The following is a 19,300-nucleotide window of genomic DNA, read 5'->3' on the forward strand; positions in this document are numbered from 1 at the left end:
GAAGATGTTGCTAGCTTAACGGATCTTTGACTGCACAGATAAAGATGCACACTGATGTTTTGATAGTTTTATTTTATAAAAATTTAAAAAAAAATCTAACTGTCTTGCAGATCCTGGGCTAATCACCAACGTAAGCTGGATGCCAAATTTGATATAAGGGCTTTAACTAAGTTCCTGTCTGTGAGCTGTAAATATTTACAGTGCAGCTTCAAAGTGCCTCAAAGTCTCCTAAATCTCCATTTTTGACAAAGCCAGACATTCTAGTGTTGTGCCAGCATTCAGCTAGATTCAAGCAAGGTCTTTGAGTATCCCGGGTTACATTCATCAAGTTATTTGTTACCACTCACTAGGAAGTAGACATCGTCAATGAAAGCATCTTTTATACTTAACTCTTCACAGCCTCCACATTTTGCAGGAAAGTCTGACAAAGTTGCAAAAATGTCACAATCGCATCAACTTTCACCTTTGCCCCAACAAATTAGAAATACACTTCAAGTCCATGTACTGTAAGCCTCATATATTACATAAGGCGTGGAAATTATTAGACAAATACTGCATTATCAATTAAACGAAATACGTTTTCTGCACAGGATTTTTTGTAAAGGTTTAAACTAATTTTTGACTGTTCTTGTCAATTTCAGGTTATTAATGTTATTTTTTTTTCCTTTGATTTTTCCACTTCACCTCTTGGTATTATGTATTCCCCACACTTTGTTTACCTTTTTCAACTGGGAACCTATTACCGTTACCATGTTACTGCTTATATTTGTTTAAATAAAGTTTTTTTTAAATTTTTTATTAAAACCCACAAGCAAGCGAAATTTCTGAAACCAAAAGCCCCCAAATTAACTAGTTGGGAGTATTTTTTAAACCAGCTGAGGAACTGGAGCTTGTTCAGTGTAAACCCAAATGAAGCATTTAACAACAGCCTGCTGAACACATACAAGTCAAACCATGAGACAGTTGCTTTTTTTCACCCTCCTTTTATTATCATGTATAGAAAGTTACATGCGTTTGCTTGTCGTCTTGTGTACAATGTTTCCAAGAGTCAGTGTCTACAAGGAGAAGAACAAAATGCATTAAATACCAGCTACTTAATCAACAAGGAAGACTTTAAAGAAAAGAAAGTCAGAAAAACTACTTACTGAAACGAGTGTGTTTGCATCCACCAGTTCCGTGACAGACAGAATGTTCTTCAGGGTGGTCTTCAGCTTATTGCCTTCACGCTGAACCACCCCCTTCAACAAGCATGATAAATGAAGATTAGGCTCAGTGATCAACTATAACATTTAATGCAGACCAAATGCATTATAAGTGTTTTAGTTGTCATAATTGTGTTTCCTGTAGATTTAAGTTAAGTATCTTGGCTTACCTTGACTTTCTCTCCAGTGGGCGACAGTAGTTCAGCCTCCTGTCCGATAGTGAAATTGCTGACGATGGCATTTGCGCCAGTTGTGAATGTCACTTTGAAGGTGTCACCATTCTCCTCGATCTCAGAGGTGCTCTTAAGATCTTTGATTTTCTGAATGATCTCATCAGACAAACCTGTGGCAGAAAGCAAAACGTTTGGAAAGCATTGGTCAGATAAATTGTTATTTCAGTTCATTCAGTGCAGGAAGCTTATTAGTTTTGCACAACTCTTACCAATAGCCTTCATGAAAGGCTCGAAGTTCTCCCGAGACTCAAGCTGGTATTTTCCAGAGAAAGACATGTTGGCAGGCAGTGAAGGTAAAGAAAGAGGCGAGTATCTGCCTCTTTTATATTCTCAAGCTACAGCGGATCAATCTTTAACCTCAGGTGCCTGAAATTAAGGAAAGTCCCTACTTCACTACTTCCAGCTTGCTCGCAAAAGATGGGCGGGCAGAGAGATAAAAGACAAAAGTCTTCAGCATGCTGTGTTTATTTGTTTACTGCTTTGTTGCATGCTCTGTGCCCTTCTATGCATGCCCATAGAAGGACACAGAGAACCAAAGTGGACTGACTGCAAAGTTAACCGAAACAAAATTGGATCAAAGGTGAACAGCCTATGAGATAATAGTCCCAACTGTTGCAACAGGGATATTGTGTCACCAGAGTTGCCACAAAAACACACACACACACCATCATGTGGGGATCATTTGAATTTGCCAGAGATACTTTGGAGGATTATCTGAAAGATAAAGACTCTTGTGGGCTTTGTATATTTGTTTGCCAAACACAATGCCCTAATACGGTTCAAACTGTCTTATAAGGAAAAGTATTTGGAAGGTTTGAAATACTGTAATTTTACACACAAGACTTAATCAGGTCAGGGAAAACGACAGCACTTTATACTCTCTTCAAACTTTATTTCAACATGCAGATAACAGGATGACCACAACAAGTATTCACCCCTAATTTCATACATAAAAATAGGCTATATTGACAAAGGCACTCTACAGAAGTACTGCAGGGGAAAAGAGCAAAACCAGCATCATGACAACAAACATAAAAACACAACTATGTGAACTACAAGTCCCATTTAATCCCCACAGCTCGAGAGCTTGCAGTGAGACCTTGACGTCAAGAGCAGCTCATTGGTGGACTCGATGAGGAGAACTGTGGCCAGCCAAATGCAGGAGCCTGAGGATGATGTCACCGGGGTCGCTGCCATCGAACTGGCTGGTTTGTTCATCTCCTTCCTCCTCGATAAGGCAGGATTGATCTGTGGTGCAGCTCTCTGAGGCAGGGTTAAGAACAAATCAGAAGGAGTTATTACCAAAAATGGTCATCGTCTACACTTTATGATCTGTTGTTATCAGTCTTTGTGACCTGTATTCATGGACCCTTGAAGAGCAGGGTAGGGTAAATTAGGTCATCATGACCAAAGTAGTATACTAAAGCATGCAGAGCTCTATTAGGAATAAGATTTATAATTCTTGCATTATTCCTTACATTATATAAAACAACAAAAAAACAACAATGATTACAACTTCAGGTTTGGATGAAAGTCATCATGTTTACACTAGAGAATCTGTGACTTCTGCAGGTTTAGCTATGCTGAACCTTGGACCGGAATAGAGACTGCACAATTTCATGAATCAATCAAGTGCTTGTACCTGATAACCCTCACTAAAGTTTTTCAATGTTATAGCACTTTATAATTGTACTTCACTACATTTTAGAGGAAAATTTATACTTTTTACTTCATGTTGTTTACTCTAGATACAGTGCCTTTATCAAGTCAGATGTAATTAGCTTATAAAATAGGATGTATGCTTACACAGAACAAGCCACCCAGCTGTAAATATAATAATTACAATCCGCTTGACTGATCAGCTTAAACTATAAACTTTGCTGTCTTGTACTTTAAGCAAATATTGCTAATATAGTACTTCTCTGCGATTTGCTTTAGCTTGCAGGATTATTCTGCAAATAGTAGTGGTATTAATTACTTCAATAAAGGACTAAAATACTCCTTTTACTACTGCTTATATTTACATCAGGATTTTCTGACCTGCATCACAGCAGAGTCCTGAAGCAGCACAGCGTCCTCCTTCAGAACCACAGGGTCGTCCTCCTGCCTGGCAGGGGGTGAGCAGGTAGTTCTCCTCCACACAGTGAGCTGTTTCCGGGGAGCCGAGCAGGCAACCAAGACCTTCCCCGCAGCAGATACTTGGCCCGAAGCAGCGGCCTCTGTCTCCGGGGCCACACGACATGCACTAGAGGTTGAAACAGATGATTATTTTTGGTGTTGCTTTGAACGTCACCATAATTTACTACCTTATAAAGCATTTTTAGGCTTTCTCAGTTTGTATTTTCTTTCTGATGGTTTTGGCCCCTGACCCAAGTTTTTCACATGCATGTCACCTAAATCTCTCTTTAGGCTTTGCATTATCTGAATAAATGAATGAAGAGAAACATGTGCCAGTTTGCTAATAATATTGTCAGAAGCTTCAAAAGCTGCAAAGTTGAAGACCTATTGACTGACTGATTGAGCTTACCTTGCGCAGTGGTGCATCCATTATGGACCTTTTTCCTCCGATAGGGCAGTTGGAGATGTAACACGCTGAACATACAGACAGGAGAAAAAGCAGGCACACAGACACAGCAGCTCCGGTCATTTCTGCTAAGAATGGAAGAGAAAAACAGAGAAAAAAACACTTAGTAAGGCTGACCACAAAATCCACGCTTCACGGAGAGCAAATGTACACACTTGTTAGCTCAAGTTCCTCTTTAGGTTGCTCTTGGATGACTGCTGACTTCTCTGTCTCATACGGTGTTGCTGGTGTGTCTTATATACTTCCAAAGCACCTTTTGAGAGTGACACAGAAACTTAAAAGCCACTTAGAAATCCTTAATGAGGCCTTTTTAATCACCTTAGCAGATGAAGCTGACCACTGTGTGGGCCAGGTCAAAGGGCCTGGTAATTGTGTGGCCTGGTTTGCTTCTTCCTATTGGAGATCATTAGTTAAGGGCTCCTGCTGCGTGACCGTGCATGTTAGAGATGTTAGGAAAGTCAGAGAGGTCAAGAAGAGCAGGCAGCGATGAAATTATTCAAAGCAGGACGGGACAAGAGGGTAGCACCAGTTTAATTTTTTTTTAAAGAACAAAAAAAGTTAATTTTAAGGATTCAACTTTTTATTACTACCCCTGGGAGGTCAGGAGAGAGTGAAAAAGCTGGTTTTAAAGGTTGACAGAACATTTCTGGCCTGCTGAGCCACCATGTCGGTAAGCAATGCTTCTTGCAGAGCTTGTAAACAAACTCAACAACAAAGCAAGAAACACACATACCCACAAACGTATATACACACATATGCACACCTGAAATTTTCCCTTTCTATTAATAAAGTCCTTAATTCCTCAGAGGAATTGATGCACACATTGTCCAGGGCCGAGGTTAATTGGTCTCATGAGCTAATTAACACAGCTAATGATTGGCCACATCTCATAAAAGACAGTTTCACCGTTTCAATGATATGAGCTCAATTACTGCAGCTCCCTCCTGATTTACTAACTGCCACCTCATCTCAATTAAAAAGCGGCTAACATCGTCATTGTTCAAAAACTTCTGTGCCAACAGAGACGCGTGGGATGTTAATTTACTCAGATTTCACAACCAGAGACAGGTAGCTACAAATGCTATATGATGACAAACAGGACAATAAAGTGGCATTGTAGACAGATAGGCCACTCTTGCCTCCTAGTGGCTGTGCTGACGCATTTCATCTATTTGTACATTTTTCATTGCTGCTGTTTCCATCTGCCACGTGTTTTGTGGGAAGTGGAGAAAATAATGGGAAAACTGATTAAGGTGATCCTGCAATTGATTACCAGAGCAACACACACAATGCATGAAAAAATACAATTTCAAAAGAAAAAAGAAAAAAGGGAATAAAACACATCATGTCTCACATGTTTTTTCTCCTGTAATGTGATATATTACACATTGCAGTGTCTCCCTGGCAATCTGTGATGAACATGTACATAACAATCAAGAACCTTTGACAATATTTATTTCATAAGCTCAAGAAATGTTCTATTTTATCTATAACAAAAAAAGATACTTATTTGCTTATAAATATGAAAACAGCCAGTTTTAAGATACATCTCATTGAGCTGGATTAATGGAAAGCATTGCTATCTTCCATCATGACATGTCACTTTGCAGCTATTAAACCTAGAAATTGTGCTGTTTTCAAGTGAAACATCAGCACCCTCCTCCCCACATTCCTCCAAAGGCTATGCAAATCCCTATTTCATAGAGAAATAGAGATGTCTATCTAGTGTTTCCTTATTTTTCTGCAGGAAGGCACTAGGCTTGTTGACTTCCTCTCCCCTCCCTTCCTTCCTTCTCTCCGAAGGTACTCATCTGAAAAATGAGAACAAAGTGATTGTTCCTGTTCTCTTTCTTAAGTCAGTTCAAATGCTATCCGTGGACAGGCGGCTCATTGTCAGGAGAGTTGCAGTGCGAGCAGGAGGGAGAGAAGAGAGGCACAGGTACAGCAGCAGCTACTGCAGCAGCACTTCAGCCCCAGCATCACAGAGAAAATACACACACACACACACACACTCTGCTACACTCAACTGGTAAGTTACACACGCAGACATATGCTGCAACCGCACACAGCACACACTTACATGGCACTGACTGGCACATGAGGAGGGGCTTCGGGTCTAATGGATTGTTTGGAATGCGTGGTGTGGCGAGGACAGGCTGGGGTCTCTGCACAGAGCAACTTAACTAAGAGTAGTGAAGAGGATAAAAGAGCAGGACAATGTCCAGGAGAGACCCAAAACTTCAGCAGGCATCTAGGGCTCTTTGAAAATCCTGGAAAGAGGCAGAAAAATCCAGTTTTTGCATTTGGCATCTTGTTGTTGTTGTTGTTTTTATTTCTGTAGATTGATTTTTATGAATTTCCATCCATGTATCTGAGAAAGGGAAATTTACTGGTAGAAATGTGTCATTTTAATGTTTTTCCAGAAGTAAAATGCTAATTATTTGTTGAGGTGGATTTAAATGTCAAAGTTTCACTGGTTTTCATTTCATCGTCACATTAGCTTTTATGACGTTTGTGTTGTAAGAATGCATGCAAAGCTGGATGCAGATGTTGAGCTGAAATACTTAGAAAGCTGATCCTTGATTTGAGATCAACATTTGCTTTCAATTCATCAGTTAAAATGTTTGTCAAGCAAAGATGCCAAAATGTGATGGAATTACAACCTCCACATTACGAGCTTCTGCTATTTTTTTCTTTGACTTGCGTTACTACAATTTTTTAGTTTTTGCCAGAAAAAATGAGAAAATGTAAGACGTCTCCTTAAATTTCTGGAAACTGTAGCAGGTGTTTTCTTAAAATTTGATACTCATAAATTGAAGCCTTGGGTATTTTTAAAATGTTTACATTTTAAAAGCCAACAGGTATGTAACCTGTGACAAACATGAAGTGGAAACTGTAGTCATGCAAGCAGTGGACTGGTACAGGTCTCAGCAGTTTCTCACTGATAAGCACTACAGTGTTAACAGGAATAGAATTAATCTGCACCACTATTTTGAATGTCATGCAGAAGTAAGATAGTTCCCCTCTGACTATCTTCATCTTTACATCCATTACAATCATCTATTCTATATTTCTATATCATACAGATGCAAACTGCAGTTTTGTGATTTTGCTTAAGTGAACTCCAGTAAAGTTTTGGCTATCAGTCCAAAAAAGAAAAAGAAAAAAAAGAAGGATGAAGAGCGCAGAGAAAAAGAGATGGAGAAGCGAAAAGGGGCCAGGAGGTAGAGGCGAACTTCTCACAGATAACTTCCTAATTTCAGACAAGGAGAAGATCTGTGAGAAACGAAGAAGTGAAAGGTTTCAGGTTGAAACCTGAAAGGTGTGGGTGTCAACGCCACACCGTGCAAGCGTGTGTGTGTCCGCTTGCATTCCTTCCACAGGAATCTTCAGAGAAGTGGTTTCATGTCATAAATAGAAACAGGACACAGTTTCATTTGATGCACTTTTGTCAAGTCTTTCTCCAAATGTTACAACTGGAAATATATGTAAGCAGTGGTGGAAAGTAAACACATGCAAGAACTGAACGTGAAAGCAAATGTGAGGTATTTATAGTTTATTTACTTCCTTATTTGTATAGATTTTATTTGACAGCTACTTGCTATTTTTCAAATTAAGAATTAAAATAAATGCATATGATGGAAAGTATATTACTGATTTTCAAACCAGTCATTCACAGTGTATTATTTTGCAAAATGGCAATGCCCCTCATAGATATGAGTTCCTGCTTGAGATTTCTGAGGTTTAACCAGCTTGTTTTTGCACCACGTTGTTTTTTGCTAAATCCTTTCTTCACCTTTATGATGTTTTCCCCCATCAATGTCAAGAAAGCATGATAAGATGGATGCGTTTTTGTGTAGTCAGTAGCAGTTATTTCTGATTGTGTCATTCTTATAAAGAGTGTATAAAGAGTCCCATTAAATACGTGTTAATGTGTGAAACATTCAAAACTAGTGGATACTGGGGACAAATGTAATATATTTTTTAAAAACATTTTCCTCACAGGCTAATTGAAATACACTTGTCATCTCCTGATAAACAAAACACAAATGTGCACCAACTAATAGTACAACTGATATCTTGTCAATAATGGGAACAGGGCTAAAATACCTATTTTAATGCAAGAAACCAGAGTTTTACAACTGAGCCCTTGATGGGGGAAATAGTAACAGAAGAGGGTGGAAAATGTAACACTGAAAAAATACATCATACTAACTGGGTAAATCTCAAACAGAAGCAATCTTCAAAGTAATCACCTTACTAACTAAAAATGTTCAGCCTTTGCACTTTCAAATTTATTTTGATATCAGGCAATCTGTGCATTCAAGGCAAACATCTCTTTTGATTTTCCCAGCAACATTGGCGACTATTCCAGAACCAACTAGATTTTGATTCTGTGAACTGAGTTAAAAGTACATTTAACTCAAATGCACAGACGATACGATGACAGAACAATTTCTAACCTGACATACATTAATAGACATCACAGATATTAATAGATCCTACCAATAATAACACAAAAGGATCATGTGAAGAACATATTAATATATTTATTTAAAAGGACCAGAAGTGAAATATATAAAAAATGTATGTGTATGATATAATGCATGACACATGTATTGCACAAACAAACTGACACTTTCTTTCTGTCAGTAGTTGGACTAATATTGTCATTTTAAATGTAGTTTAGTCAAATATTTCTATTTTCTCATCACCCTTGTCATCACCACAGACAGACATAGTGCCTGCAATTGTAAATGTTACAAGTATCACTGATGTCACACCAATGTTGCTGACTTGCATTCTACTGTGGTTGGCGACATTGATATTAGTACTGGTTGTTCGTGTTAGTTTCTAAGATATAGCGAGGGCAGAACAGATGCAAGTCTAAATGCACATTATTTGAAGGCAGCAGAAGAAAATACATGTAATCACTCGAAGTTGGTTCTGGTTTCAGGACTTGCTTCGTGTTACTGTTACTCTTCTTTAAACCAGTCAATTCCTGACTTTTACTCTTGTAAATTCCTGAAAGAAAATTCATTTTATACTGGATAAAGTATTGGGATAGCTTTTGATGCTTCAGTTTTTCTGTGTGATTATGATGAAACTGTCAGGCTCACTCAAAAGTTAAAAGGAAAACTTCAAAGATCCACATTTTATATGAAGAACTAAAAAGCCCTTTATTTTTATGTCATGTCTTGCTTGCCTTCTGCATCATCAAGTGAGCTTTGTAAGCTCACAAGTAGTTTTAACAGACTCCCTCTAGTAAAAGATTTGATTAAATACTTTCTTCCCTGTTGTTACTGGAGATATTTAACAACTTCTTTTCCTTTTTCATGCAGAAAGAAGATGGAAAAAGATAGAGTAAGCATCTCACCGCGAAGAAGTCCTCCCCTCCGAGAAGAGCTAAGACAAACATCTCAGCGCAGTTTCTACCTAAGCCCAGCTCCGCTCTTTATTCAGCCCCCCAAATTTTCTCCAGCTAGATATCCCAGCATATCACCCACCAGAGATGCCTACAGTGCTTTTAGTCCACCTCTTTTCTTTCCCATGCTTGGCCCCAGTTACACCCTCAAAGAAGGATCCCAAAAACGCAAAAGGACTCCCTTAAAAGTAGATGGCCATGAGGGAGGTGAATCTCCTGAGAAGGAGGCAGAAGAGGCAGAAGAAAGCCGCAGTAAGAAGACAGTGGACCTGCCACACATTCCCTTTTCCCTCCCACCTCGTCCGTTTCCGTCTCCATCTCCAAAACCCATCCCTGGCATGATCGAGCTCAACAGCCTGCAGCTTCAACACAGACCTCCAGATGTGAATTTTCCTGTGCAGGTAAAACAGGAGCCACTCAGTCCTTCCCCCATCTGGCCACCCTCTCCTCTGCTTCTTCACCCGCCCTACTTCCCACCTCTCCACCACAGCCTTCTCCCTTACCCCTTCTTTATGCCTGGCCCTATCATGCACCACCCCCATGGTGGTTTCTACCCCAGAGAGGACCTCCGCCCCAGTCATAGCGCCCGTGAAGGAGCTCCTCGAAGTGGTACGAGCAGCGCTGAGAAGCTCGGTCTCAATGTTCACGTAGATGACAGCTACTATGTGGACGTTGGCGGAGACCAGAAGAGATGGAAGTGTCGAATGTGTGAGAAGTCCTACACATCCAAGTATAACCTGGTCACACACATCCTGGGTCACAACGGCATCAAACCACACGGATGTCACCTGTGTGGGAAGCTATTTAAGCAGCTGAGCCACCTGCATACACACCTACTCACACACCAGGGAATGAGGCCCCACAAGTGCCAGGTGTGCCACAAGGCCTTCACCCAGACCAGCCACCTGAAGAGACACATGATGCAGCACAGTGACGTGAAGCCATACAGGTAAATTATTTTTACATACAATATGTCAAAGAGGTAGAGGTAGCCATCGTGATGTTGAGTATCTTGGCAGTCACCATCTTGGTGTTCTGAAGCTGGAGGTAATGAATAAGGGGTGAAACCAAACAGATGTCGATCGCAAGCTAACCCAAATCACCTTAGCAGTTGAGTTCCCTTCCCCTTAGACTTCCATACAGTTGGACTATTTGTCAGCCTGTGGAGTGGCCTCCTGTGTAGAATTAGGCTTATAATCTACTTTTTACCAGCTTTACACCAGTTTTACTTTCATTTCCACTCATTCCAATATATTACATAGAGTTTCTGCTGTTTAATGCCTAGATTTCCTGCTCATTCACACTTTTTCTGCACCTCCAGCTGCAGTGTGTGCGGTCGAGGTTTCGCTTATCCCAGCGAGCTTCGAGCCCACGAGCTGAAGCATGAAAAAGGTCAAGAGAATGTATGTGTGGAGTGTGGTCTAGACTTCCCCACACTGGCACAGCTAAAGAGGCACCTGACCGTCCACCGAGGTCCCACATTGTACAGGTGAGCTCATTTCCTTCCTTTCATATTCTTATGTTCATATTCTTGTTATTGTTTAAAGTAAGCAGTTAGTTGGCTTAGCACAGCAGCTCAAGCTCCACCCATTGAGGACATCCACTAATTCTTTCCAAGAAATCGATTTTTTTTTTTTTTTAATTTTAAATGAGGCTAACCTCTTGCTGGCTATGGCCTCAGATTTTCTGCGCAATATTAATTATTCGTGGAACTCCTGGCACAAAGTGTATTTTTATATGTGCATTTCCCACATTGTTGAGACATTCCAGCAGGCTAACTGCAAATGTTGGTTGCTGTGTGTGCAGGTGTACAGAGTGCCAGAAGACTTTCCAGTATCCCAGTCAGCTTCAGAACCACATGATGAAACACAAAGACATCAGACCGTATATCTGCAGTGAGTGTGGGATGGAGTTCATCCAGTCGCACCACCTGAAACAGCACACGCTCACTCATAAAGTAGGTGGTTTATGAGGATTAAAAAATGAAATTTGAAAGTTTTTTTTCTCTCTTGTTTTTTAATGGCATCCAAGAATTATCAGCTTGCCCAGTTTACATTTCGGATAGTAAAAATGTCAGCCATGAAGCAGTTTCCTCTTGAATTTTGACTGAAGCTACTTTTAACTGCTTAACATCCAGTTTTTATTCTTTAGTAGCATTAGAGTTTAGATAAACCACCTTCATACACGTCCTGTATTAGCATGCCCAAGCTCTAAAATGCACAACTTATTGTTTATACCATTATATTTACAACTGTAGCAGCGATAGTTTCATCAAATAGATATTTTATATTTCGTAAATAAATGTAAATGCATTTCCACTGGCACTGCCTGGCATATTTGTTATCAGGGGACGATCTGGCCTCTCTAAAGCAAACCAGAAGAATGACTCGTCTTTCTCACACCACTACTTCCACGTTATCTTGTTCTTCAGGGGGTGAAGGAGCACAAGTGTCGCATCTGTGGTCGTGAATTCACCCTGTTGGCCAACATGAAGCGTCACGTCCTCATCCACACCAACATTCGGGCCTACCAGTGCCACATGTGCTTTAAGAGTTTCGTCCAGAAACAGACTCTAAAGGCTCACATGATCGTCCACTCGGACATCAAGCCCTATAAATGCAAGGTTGGTCGAGTTTGGCATGTGAGATGTGGCTCTTTCTTTTGGCCTTCTGTACAGCAAATTTCCCAAAGGTTCACGTGTTCGAATGACAAAGCACGTTAGTGGCCTCAGTAAGTATGACTCATGTCTGCGCTGTCAGGTGATCTCATTATGGAGTGACAAAGTCCATAGGAGAAGAAGAATATAAATTTGTAATTTAACTTACATGACATGACATCTCCCTGGCCTGTCAAAACCTGCTCTGTATTCAGTTAGTAACTGGAGGTGTTGGAGGTCAGTATGGCACATTTTGTGTCCATATGTGCGTCCATGAAGTCGGAATCAATTATTTCATTTAAATGAGATTTTTTAATTATAGAGATACTCTTATTTTTTCCTGAAGTATAGAAAAATTACCCACAGTCTGTAAATTGCACAGAAAAAAGTCACTCCCCTCAGCAGGAAAACCACAGAACTGGCAACCCAAGTGAAGACAGGATTATCAGTATGACAAAAAACTAGCCCTTTCCTGCCCTATCACAACAAAATCGAGCCACAGTGTTTCTACACCATATGACTGAGCTAGTTTCCAGCAGTGTTCCTCTAAAGGGCAAACTGGTAAAAGTGTAACATCACATTTGTAGGATATCATTATGAAATTGCTGTTAGCAACCACTAAACCACAGTTTAAGCCTCCAACAAAAAGAGAAAATGAAGCAAAACAGTTTGCCAGGTATGTCTGAAAGCAGTAAAATCCATCTACTGTGACTTATAAAGTTTAATATTTATCTTATCACACTGAAATGTAATCCCATGTAGCAAAGGGCTTGATGTGGAACATTTTTGGGGGGCAGAGTGAGGATAGCTATTTCCACTCTTCTTGCTAAGCTAAGTTAATGAGCTTGACACGTGTGTAATGCACAAAATGTTATTTTATTATCACATTTACAGCAATACACAAATCATGACATCATAAATGGGCCTTAAAAACATAAAACAGCTGTTAGAAAAATGCAAGCTGTAAAACATATATATTTATTTACATATGAAGCAAATACATACTTTCTGGTAATCAGTAGAAGGCACGAACTATAGTAAGATGAGAAGCAGCAGGTCATTGTTAGCTACAGGTCTGGTTGCTATTTCAGTTTCATTTTATGCCTTTAATACTCAGTTATTTTACTATAAGGAGTAAATAAAGGCATCTAAAATGCAAGTGTCTCCCTTTTTGCAAGCTACACAAACCAAGTCTTGATAATCACAGCCAGGAACTAGGCTTGTAATTTGTAGTGGCAGCTGCTGTTAAAGAATTTGTCTGTTTTGACCTTGGTTTTTGGTACAACTTGAGGACTGAGACGATGACCAGATAGCAGAGAGGCTTATGGGAGTGGGAGCCTCCTTGTCCATAGGAAGGATATCGCCGCACAAACTGCCTCTCTAACAATGGCCCGCTGGCCTCCCCGGAGAACAAGCCCCGCAAATAGATTTCTTCTCGCTTTCTCTGCTGCTGGAGGCAGCTTCCTGTTTTCTCACGGTCCTCTTGGACAGTTTACAGTCCCTCTCTCCTCCTGAAGGAAAGGACCACCCTAATAAAAAAGAATGCAGAGGAAGGACAGCACAGGAGTTGCCCTTCCCTGTTCTCCTCCTGGCCATGTCTCAGTGTTGCTTCCTCTCTCTCTCTCTCTGTCTTTTTCTTTCTGTTTTTCTTGTGTGTGTGTGTCCTTGCTTGTGTGTGAGGGGGGAAGACAGAGAGGAAATGAGGAAAATAACTATAGAAGGAGGGAGAAAGAATGTGTGTATGTATGCATGTATGAAAGACTTCGCATTCATTCATGATTACGTGTAAACTCTGCAACTCAGCATCTGAGAAAATTAGTCATCTAACAAAGGAGATCTGGTAGAGAGAAAAATAACAGGTAATTAGGGCTTGCCTGTTATTGTTGGATGTGGACACAGTGTTTACTACAGCCACTGATGAAAAGCTAGAGTATCACCTTTAATACTCGATTCTTACACTTTGAATTTGAATCAGAGAAATATGCTTTGTTTTTAATCACTCCATTCATCTGACCACTGCAGCTGTTACAAATGAGCTTAAAATATTATTTTTATTGCAGATAGTTTATAAGGTTTGTAAGGTATTAATGCTTGTGTGTGTTTATATTATTCAAATTGTAGCAAAAATTCGAATTCAGAATTTTACATTGTATTGATAAAATGTAAATTTTAATACAAAAATATCTTGGCCTTTTCACTTTTCAAGCCAGAAAATTGGCAACTGGATGGGTTGTTAACATAATATTCTTTTTTTTTTTTAATGACTTGAAATAAAAGCAAGAGATTAAAATGTACTTACCTGAGAAACCCTGCGAATGATTCAGGATGCATAGCCTATGCATCACTGTTAATAATGTGTCAAATTAAACCCAAGGTCTTAATGAGTTCCTAATATCTGGACATGTATTCTCTCTCTTCTCTTTCAGCTTTGTGGGAAAGAATTCAACAGGATGCACAACCTAATGGGCCACATGCATCTCCACTCAGACAGCAAACCCTTCAAATGCCTATACTGCCAGAGCAAGTTCACACTGAAGGGGAACCTCACCAGACACATGAAGGTTAAACATGGTGTCATGGACAGAGGCCTGGATGAGAGACGTAAGTGTGCACACACTGCTGATGATGTATATTGTTTATGTATTTTAGTAAAATTTGTTGTGAAATGTAACTTTTTTTTCTCCCTGTGATTTCAGTATTTAGGCAAAGAGGGCGTTTCTGTCTGACCACCCCGATGGACCTCCTCACCCACTTCAGCCAAGAGGAACCGTTTGACCTCTCCCAGAAACCCCCGGGTCTGCCCAGCCTCCGTCTCTCCCAGTCTGATGGTGAGAGCGTCCCGGGAAGCTCCTGTCAGGAGGAGGAGGATGAGGAGAGTTTGTACAGAAGGAGCCAGTACAGCCCTGAAGTAGACCACCACGAGGAAGCAGGTGCTCAGTACATCCCTGAGCTGGAGGAAAGAAGGCAGGGATCCCCTGGTGAACCGAGGGAAGGCAAGAGACAGAAACAGCAGAAGTACCAGGAAAGTTTAGAGGATGAGACGTTTGAGAGGGAGTCAGTAGCAGAAGGTCAATCTAAAGTTCCCAGAGGTAACAAGGTGCAGCTATTGGAGTCCGAGACATCCTATGAATCAGATGCAGAATTAGGTGAGCAGGTGTGCCGCCAAAAAATGGTCTGTAGACAGTCATATGAATATGACTCAGAAGAAGAAGAAGCACATCAGCTAGAGCTAGATGAACCAAAACAAAGAAAAGAAAAGTTGGATAACTTTCACAAGGCCATTGATGTGGAAGAGACAAACAAATACGAGCGCATTGCTCAAAGAGTTTACGGGTCAAACGGTGAAGAAGACAAACATGAAGAAAAGTGAGTCAAAGACTCAGAAGATAATTAAATGTGTAGCATTGTTTCTTGTTTAAAACTAAGTGGTTGTTTTGGAGGGCAACGACAATATGCATGCTTCCAAACATCTCTGATTAGGGAAGGGTGGTGAGTAGCAGTGAATGAACTTGTTGTTTATTACCAGAGCAAAAAAATCAAGAATAAATACAAGCTGTGAAGAATATTGCATGTAAAAAACATATCAAATTATCATTAATAGTGACTGACAGAAGCTTTGGCTGGAAACGTGCGATGTAAATAAAATGCAAACAGATATTTAATGTTTTAGTTTTTTACAAATCATTTTGAAATGTTGCTTAAATATGTAACTCTGGTTTGACTCAGAATCTAATCTGTGATATTAAAATTTTAAGTGTTACTGATCACACCATTGTACATGCTCTACTCTTGTTTGTGTGATATTGTTCTAAAAGTCAGCAAAAAACTGGATGAAAAATGTTTTTGACAGACACAATTGAAAAAAAAAAGCTAAAATGATTTTGTTTTTTTACATTCTATGTCTCGATTGTTTTTTATGCACATGCTCTTTTTTGGAGATATTTCTGTGTTTTATTGCAATGTTGGTGATCTGAATATGATTCTGATGAATAAATACTGAAATAAAAGCTTGAATACACAAACTTGATGCTTTTTCTCACTAAATGCCTTATAAACATCGCTGCAAATGTCTTTAAAGCATATGAGCCTAGATGCTAAATTTCGATTCTCTCCGTCTCGCACATACCGAGCGAGAAATGATTGCTGCGAGTTTCAGAAAGCTTGCCTCTCTCCTCCTGCTTCTCTTTCAAAGCAGAGGAAGAGGAAGAGAAAACACCTCTCCCCTTCTCTCTTTTAGGTTGTGATCAAACAGCAGTGACGGACACAGTGGGTGTCCCAGACAAAGGCTTCATATGTCTGTATGACTCAGAATAAAGCATTGTTTCTCCTCGTTGCAGAAGTCTCACTGAAAATAGAAATACTACATGAAAAAATGTTGTACAATGCGCTGTGTGGGATAACTCGCACTTAAGATTGCTGGATTATAAAGAAATGAGCAAAATGTGACTATAAACATTACTTACTATGCTTCAGTCCACCGTATGTGCTGTGGGCTACATCTCATATAATCATGCCAGTTCAGGTAAACAGTCATTTCTTGTCAGATGAAATGCAGAACAGCAGCTTCTCTATTTTGACCAGCGACGACCACCGTGTCCAAAAGAGCGAAACTGCAAACAGTTTGAGGAAGTTCTCACATCCTCCTCTTCTTTCCTTTCCTCACCTACATGTTTCAGTCCCAGCCACTTGCCTGAAGAGAAACCACAGAGAGTCGGCCGTATCACCATCTCCTGTTCACAGTTAGCTCCTCTTTATCTAATCTCCTCTGAAAAAGCATGTTGATCACGTTGAGTCCATCACTTTTTCGTGAACTGAAACTTGAGAGACAATGAGAAGCCAAAGATGAATCAGACATAGGGGAGAACAGGTAAATACGTCTCGGGTGGGAAAATGAATCTCGTGGTTAAAAACAAAAAAACAGCTTGAGTTCTGTGAAAACACTGACCATAAGCATCATGCCTTCAGTGGTTACTCAGAGACAGTCAAATCACACAAGCTCTGTGCTATGCTCTATAAACTGAAGAAGAAAGTAGTTGACCAACAGGAATAACCCTCTAAGCCAGGGATGGCAAACTCATTTTAGCTTGAGGGCTGCATTCAGCCTACTTCTGTTGCAGGCTGGAAGAGTGAAACTGCACTTCCTGTCAGTGTTCAGTGTTCACGTCTCAGTTTTTCTACAAGATAAATGTGTAAAATTATATAATAGAATTTAAGTGTTTTCGCAGGTCTTTGCAAACACTCCTTTACCCAAACCATACTGTAGGTTGTGCTAGGGTTGTCATCTGTCTTAAGTCCAATAAATTATTGTTATGATGTTTTCTGTTTCATAATACTGTGATTAAAAAGTTGAGTCAAGGACTGTTTCGGAAAACATTTTGTAACTCAAATGGCTGATAATGACAACAGTTTAAAAGTCTTGGAAAGAAAATTCAACTAAACTTGTGAAAAAATAGGAGTCACAACACTTGGCTGGAAAGTTGGGCTGTATATTACAGCGCGGTTCATGTCCTGCTATCCTGTTTCATCCGGAATGTATTTGAATACTGTTATATAAGCAGGCAAATTACAGCAAGCCGTTTTGGGTTTTTGTAGGTTTTTTTTACACAATAAATGTTTTCGAAATCATGCACATTCAAGAAGGAACTCAGGATGAGTTGATAACCAGACTGAGGATTGGTAACTTGTAACTTTTTATAATGTGGCTAAAATTGTTTCTCGTTTTAGAGATTCTTATAATTGTCTCATTGTGTAATGTACATTTATTTAATGTCTTAAATACAAATTAAATAAAATTCTGACTATCACGCTGCTCATCCTAGCTATCCTTATATGATAAATTTATCCATTATAATTTGCAGACACATACTATTGGTCAAGCATGCATGTGTTCAATGACAGTTCACATCTATTGCATAAAAAGCCTCCCTACAAAATGCTTTGTCATTCCCTGTATAATGCAGTTCTTTTATCACATCGCACCAACCTGCACCAACGTCCTCTAACACTATGGATGAGAAATAAAAAAGGGAAGCAGCAAGGGGCTGCCCGTAAGCAAGATCCTGAAAACAAATACTTCTGATTTTTTTTTCATCTCTAAACCACAAACATACCTTTTTTTAACATGATGAGAGAAGTGTGGGTTTTAAAACGTGATTTTCAATAAAGGTTCTGTAGACTTTGTATGGCCTTTTGCATAATGGCAAAACAGAAAGGCACAAGATGATATCAGAAATCCCAGTAATGGAACTGAATGGTACACTTCTTGTTTACTTGTAGTGACTACACTGTAATGCATCTCAGGTACAAATTTCCTGTTTTGCTGGTCACTGAGAAAATGAGATGGTGCTAAAATTCTTCCATGTTTTGTTTAACAGAGTGGTCCCACCCTAGTCTCAACCTGTCACCTCCTTTGACCCACAGCCAAGGAGCTAACTGTAATAATAGCTGAGGGCTGTCCTCCTGCAGCTGAACAAAAATACTGGCTGACAAACACAGAGGTGACGGGGGCAACAGCTTTTTACGGACAAATTAATGCACATTTAGGTAAACAAAGTAAGACAACTCAACTCCACATTTATGTCCAACTTCCTGCTTAATTTTGGTGGTTTGCTAGTATTTTTGGGGCTGCCTGCAGTCTAATGAACATGAGAGGACAGATCTAGTAAGATCTATTGAAAAGCTTGATGAAGCAGTGGTGCTCAATAACTAGCAATGGAACTCTTCATGGCTTTATGTGCAACACAGCATGGCAAAGTGAAGCTCCTTCACTTTTACAGCTGTGTGTGTTTTCCTGTTCTGTCTTTTTCTTATATGAACAGTGCCCTCTATTGTCAAAGAGCAGGTTCTTCTCAAGTATTTCACTCTCGCTTGCAACATAGAATATAATTTATGTTTAACAGATTTTGGGAGTGACCAAAAGTAGCTTCTCTTTCATTTTGATGTGACTTTAATTACCAAAACCAACCAAGTAATATGTAAACAACTGAATCCAAAAAATCCCCAAAATGTCAAAAATAGAATTGGGGGAATATAAACTAATATTAATGAATTACACATACATCACACCAAATGTTACAAGCTGCAAAGTATTATAGCTTATTATTAGATAGATAGATAGATAGATAGATAGATAGATAGATAGATAGATAGATAGATAGATAGATAGATAGATAGATAGATAGATAGATAGATAGATAGATA

The 19,300-nt window shown here is 39.6% G+C and overlaps 3 protein-coding genes across 7 annotated transcripts; 1 reads left to right on the forward strand and 2 right to left on the reverse strand.

Annotated features, from left to right (window-relative positions):
- Window positions 1-944: 944 nt before the first annotated feature.
- Window positions 945-1,962, reverse strand: LOC102312573 (fatty acid-binding protein, liver-type). The gene is made up of 4 exons (XM_005919042.3): window positions 1,645-1,962; window positions 1,373-1,545; window positions 1,146-1,238; window positions 945-1,055 (listed from the first exon to the last, which is right to left on the reverse strand). Exons 1-4 carry the CDS (start codon window positions 1,709-1,711, stop codon window positions 1,005-1,007), a joined length of 384 nt encoding a protein of 127 aa, XP_005919104.1. The 5' UTR covers window positions 1,712-1,962; the 3' UTR covers window positions 945-1,004.
- Window positions 1,963-2,306: 344 nt separating this feature from the next.
- LOC102312886 (isotocin-neurophysin IT 1) lies at window positions 2,307-4,331 on the reverse strand. 2 transcript variants are annotated; one of them, XM_005919043.2, is made up of 4 exons: window positions 4,175-4,331; window positions 3,963-4,084; window positions 3,476-3,680; window positions 2,307-2,698 (listed from the first exon to the last, which is right to left on the reverse strand). In XM_005919043.2, exons 2-4 carry the CDS (start codon window positions 4,080-4,082, stop codon window positions 2,553-2,555), a joined length of 471 nt encoding a protein of 156 aa, XP_005919105.1. In that variant the 5' UTR covers window positions 4,083-4,084; window positions 4,175-4,331; the 3' UTR covers window positions 2,307-2,552. The 2 variants fall into 2 exon arrangements, with proteins under 2 accessions (XP_005919105.1, XP_005919106.1); XM_005919044.2 differs by having other exon boundaries at window positions 3,963-4,087; window positions 4,175-4,312.
- A 1,541-nt stretch (window positions 4,332-5,872) lies between these two features.
- znf366 (zinc finger protein 366) lies at window positions 5,873-16,539 on the forward strand. Of its 4 annotated transcripts, none has more exons than XM_005919046.3 (7): window positions 5,873-7,564; window positions 9,362-10,393; window positions 10,766-10,933; window positions 11,251-11,401; window positions 11,876-12,067; window positions 14,527-14,701; window positions 14,797-16,538. In XM_005919046.3, exons 1-7 carry the CDS (start codon window positions 7,533-7,535, stop codon window positions 15,468-15,470), a joined length of 2,424 nt encoding a protein of 807 aa, XP_005919108.1. In that variant the 5' UTR covers window positions 5,873-7,532; the 3' UTR covers window positions 15,471-16,538. The 4 variants fall into 4 exon arrangements, with proteins under 4 accessions (XP_005919108.1, XP_005919109.1, XP_042075442.1 ...); XM_005919047.3 differs by having other exon boundaries at window positions 5,873-6,048; XM_005919045.3 differs by having other exon boundaries at window positions 5,881-5,958; window positions 14,797-16,539.
- The last annotated feature ends 2,761 nt before the right edge of the window (window positions 16,540-19,300 follow it).

The sequence above is a fragment of the Haplochromis burtoni genome, unplaced genomic scaffold (assembly GCF_018398535.1).
Source record: "Haplochromis burtoni strain Fernald_Lab_line unplaced genomic scaffold, NCSU_Asbu1 Contig_34, whole genome shotgun sequence".
In the NCBI taxonomy this organism is placed as follows: Eukaryota; Metazoa; Chordata; class Actinopteri; order Cichliformes; family Cichlidae; genus Haplochromis; species Haplochromis burtoni.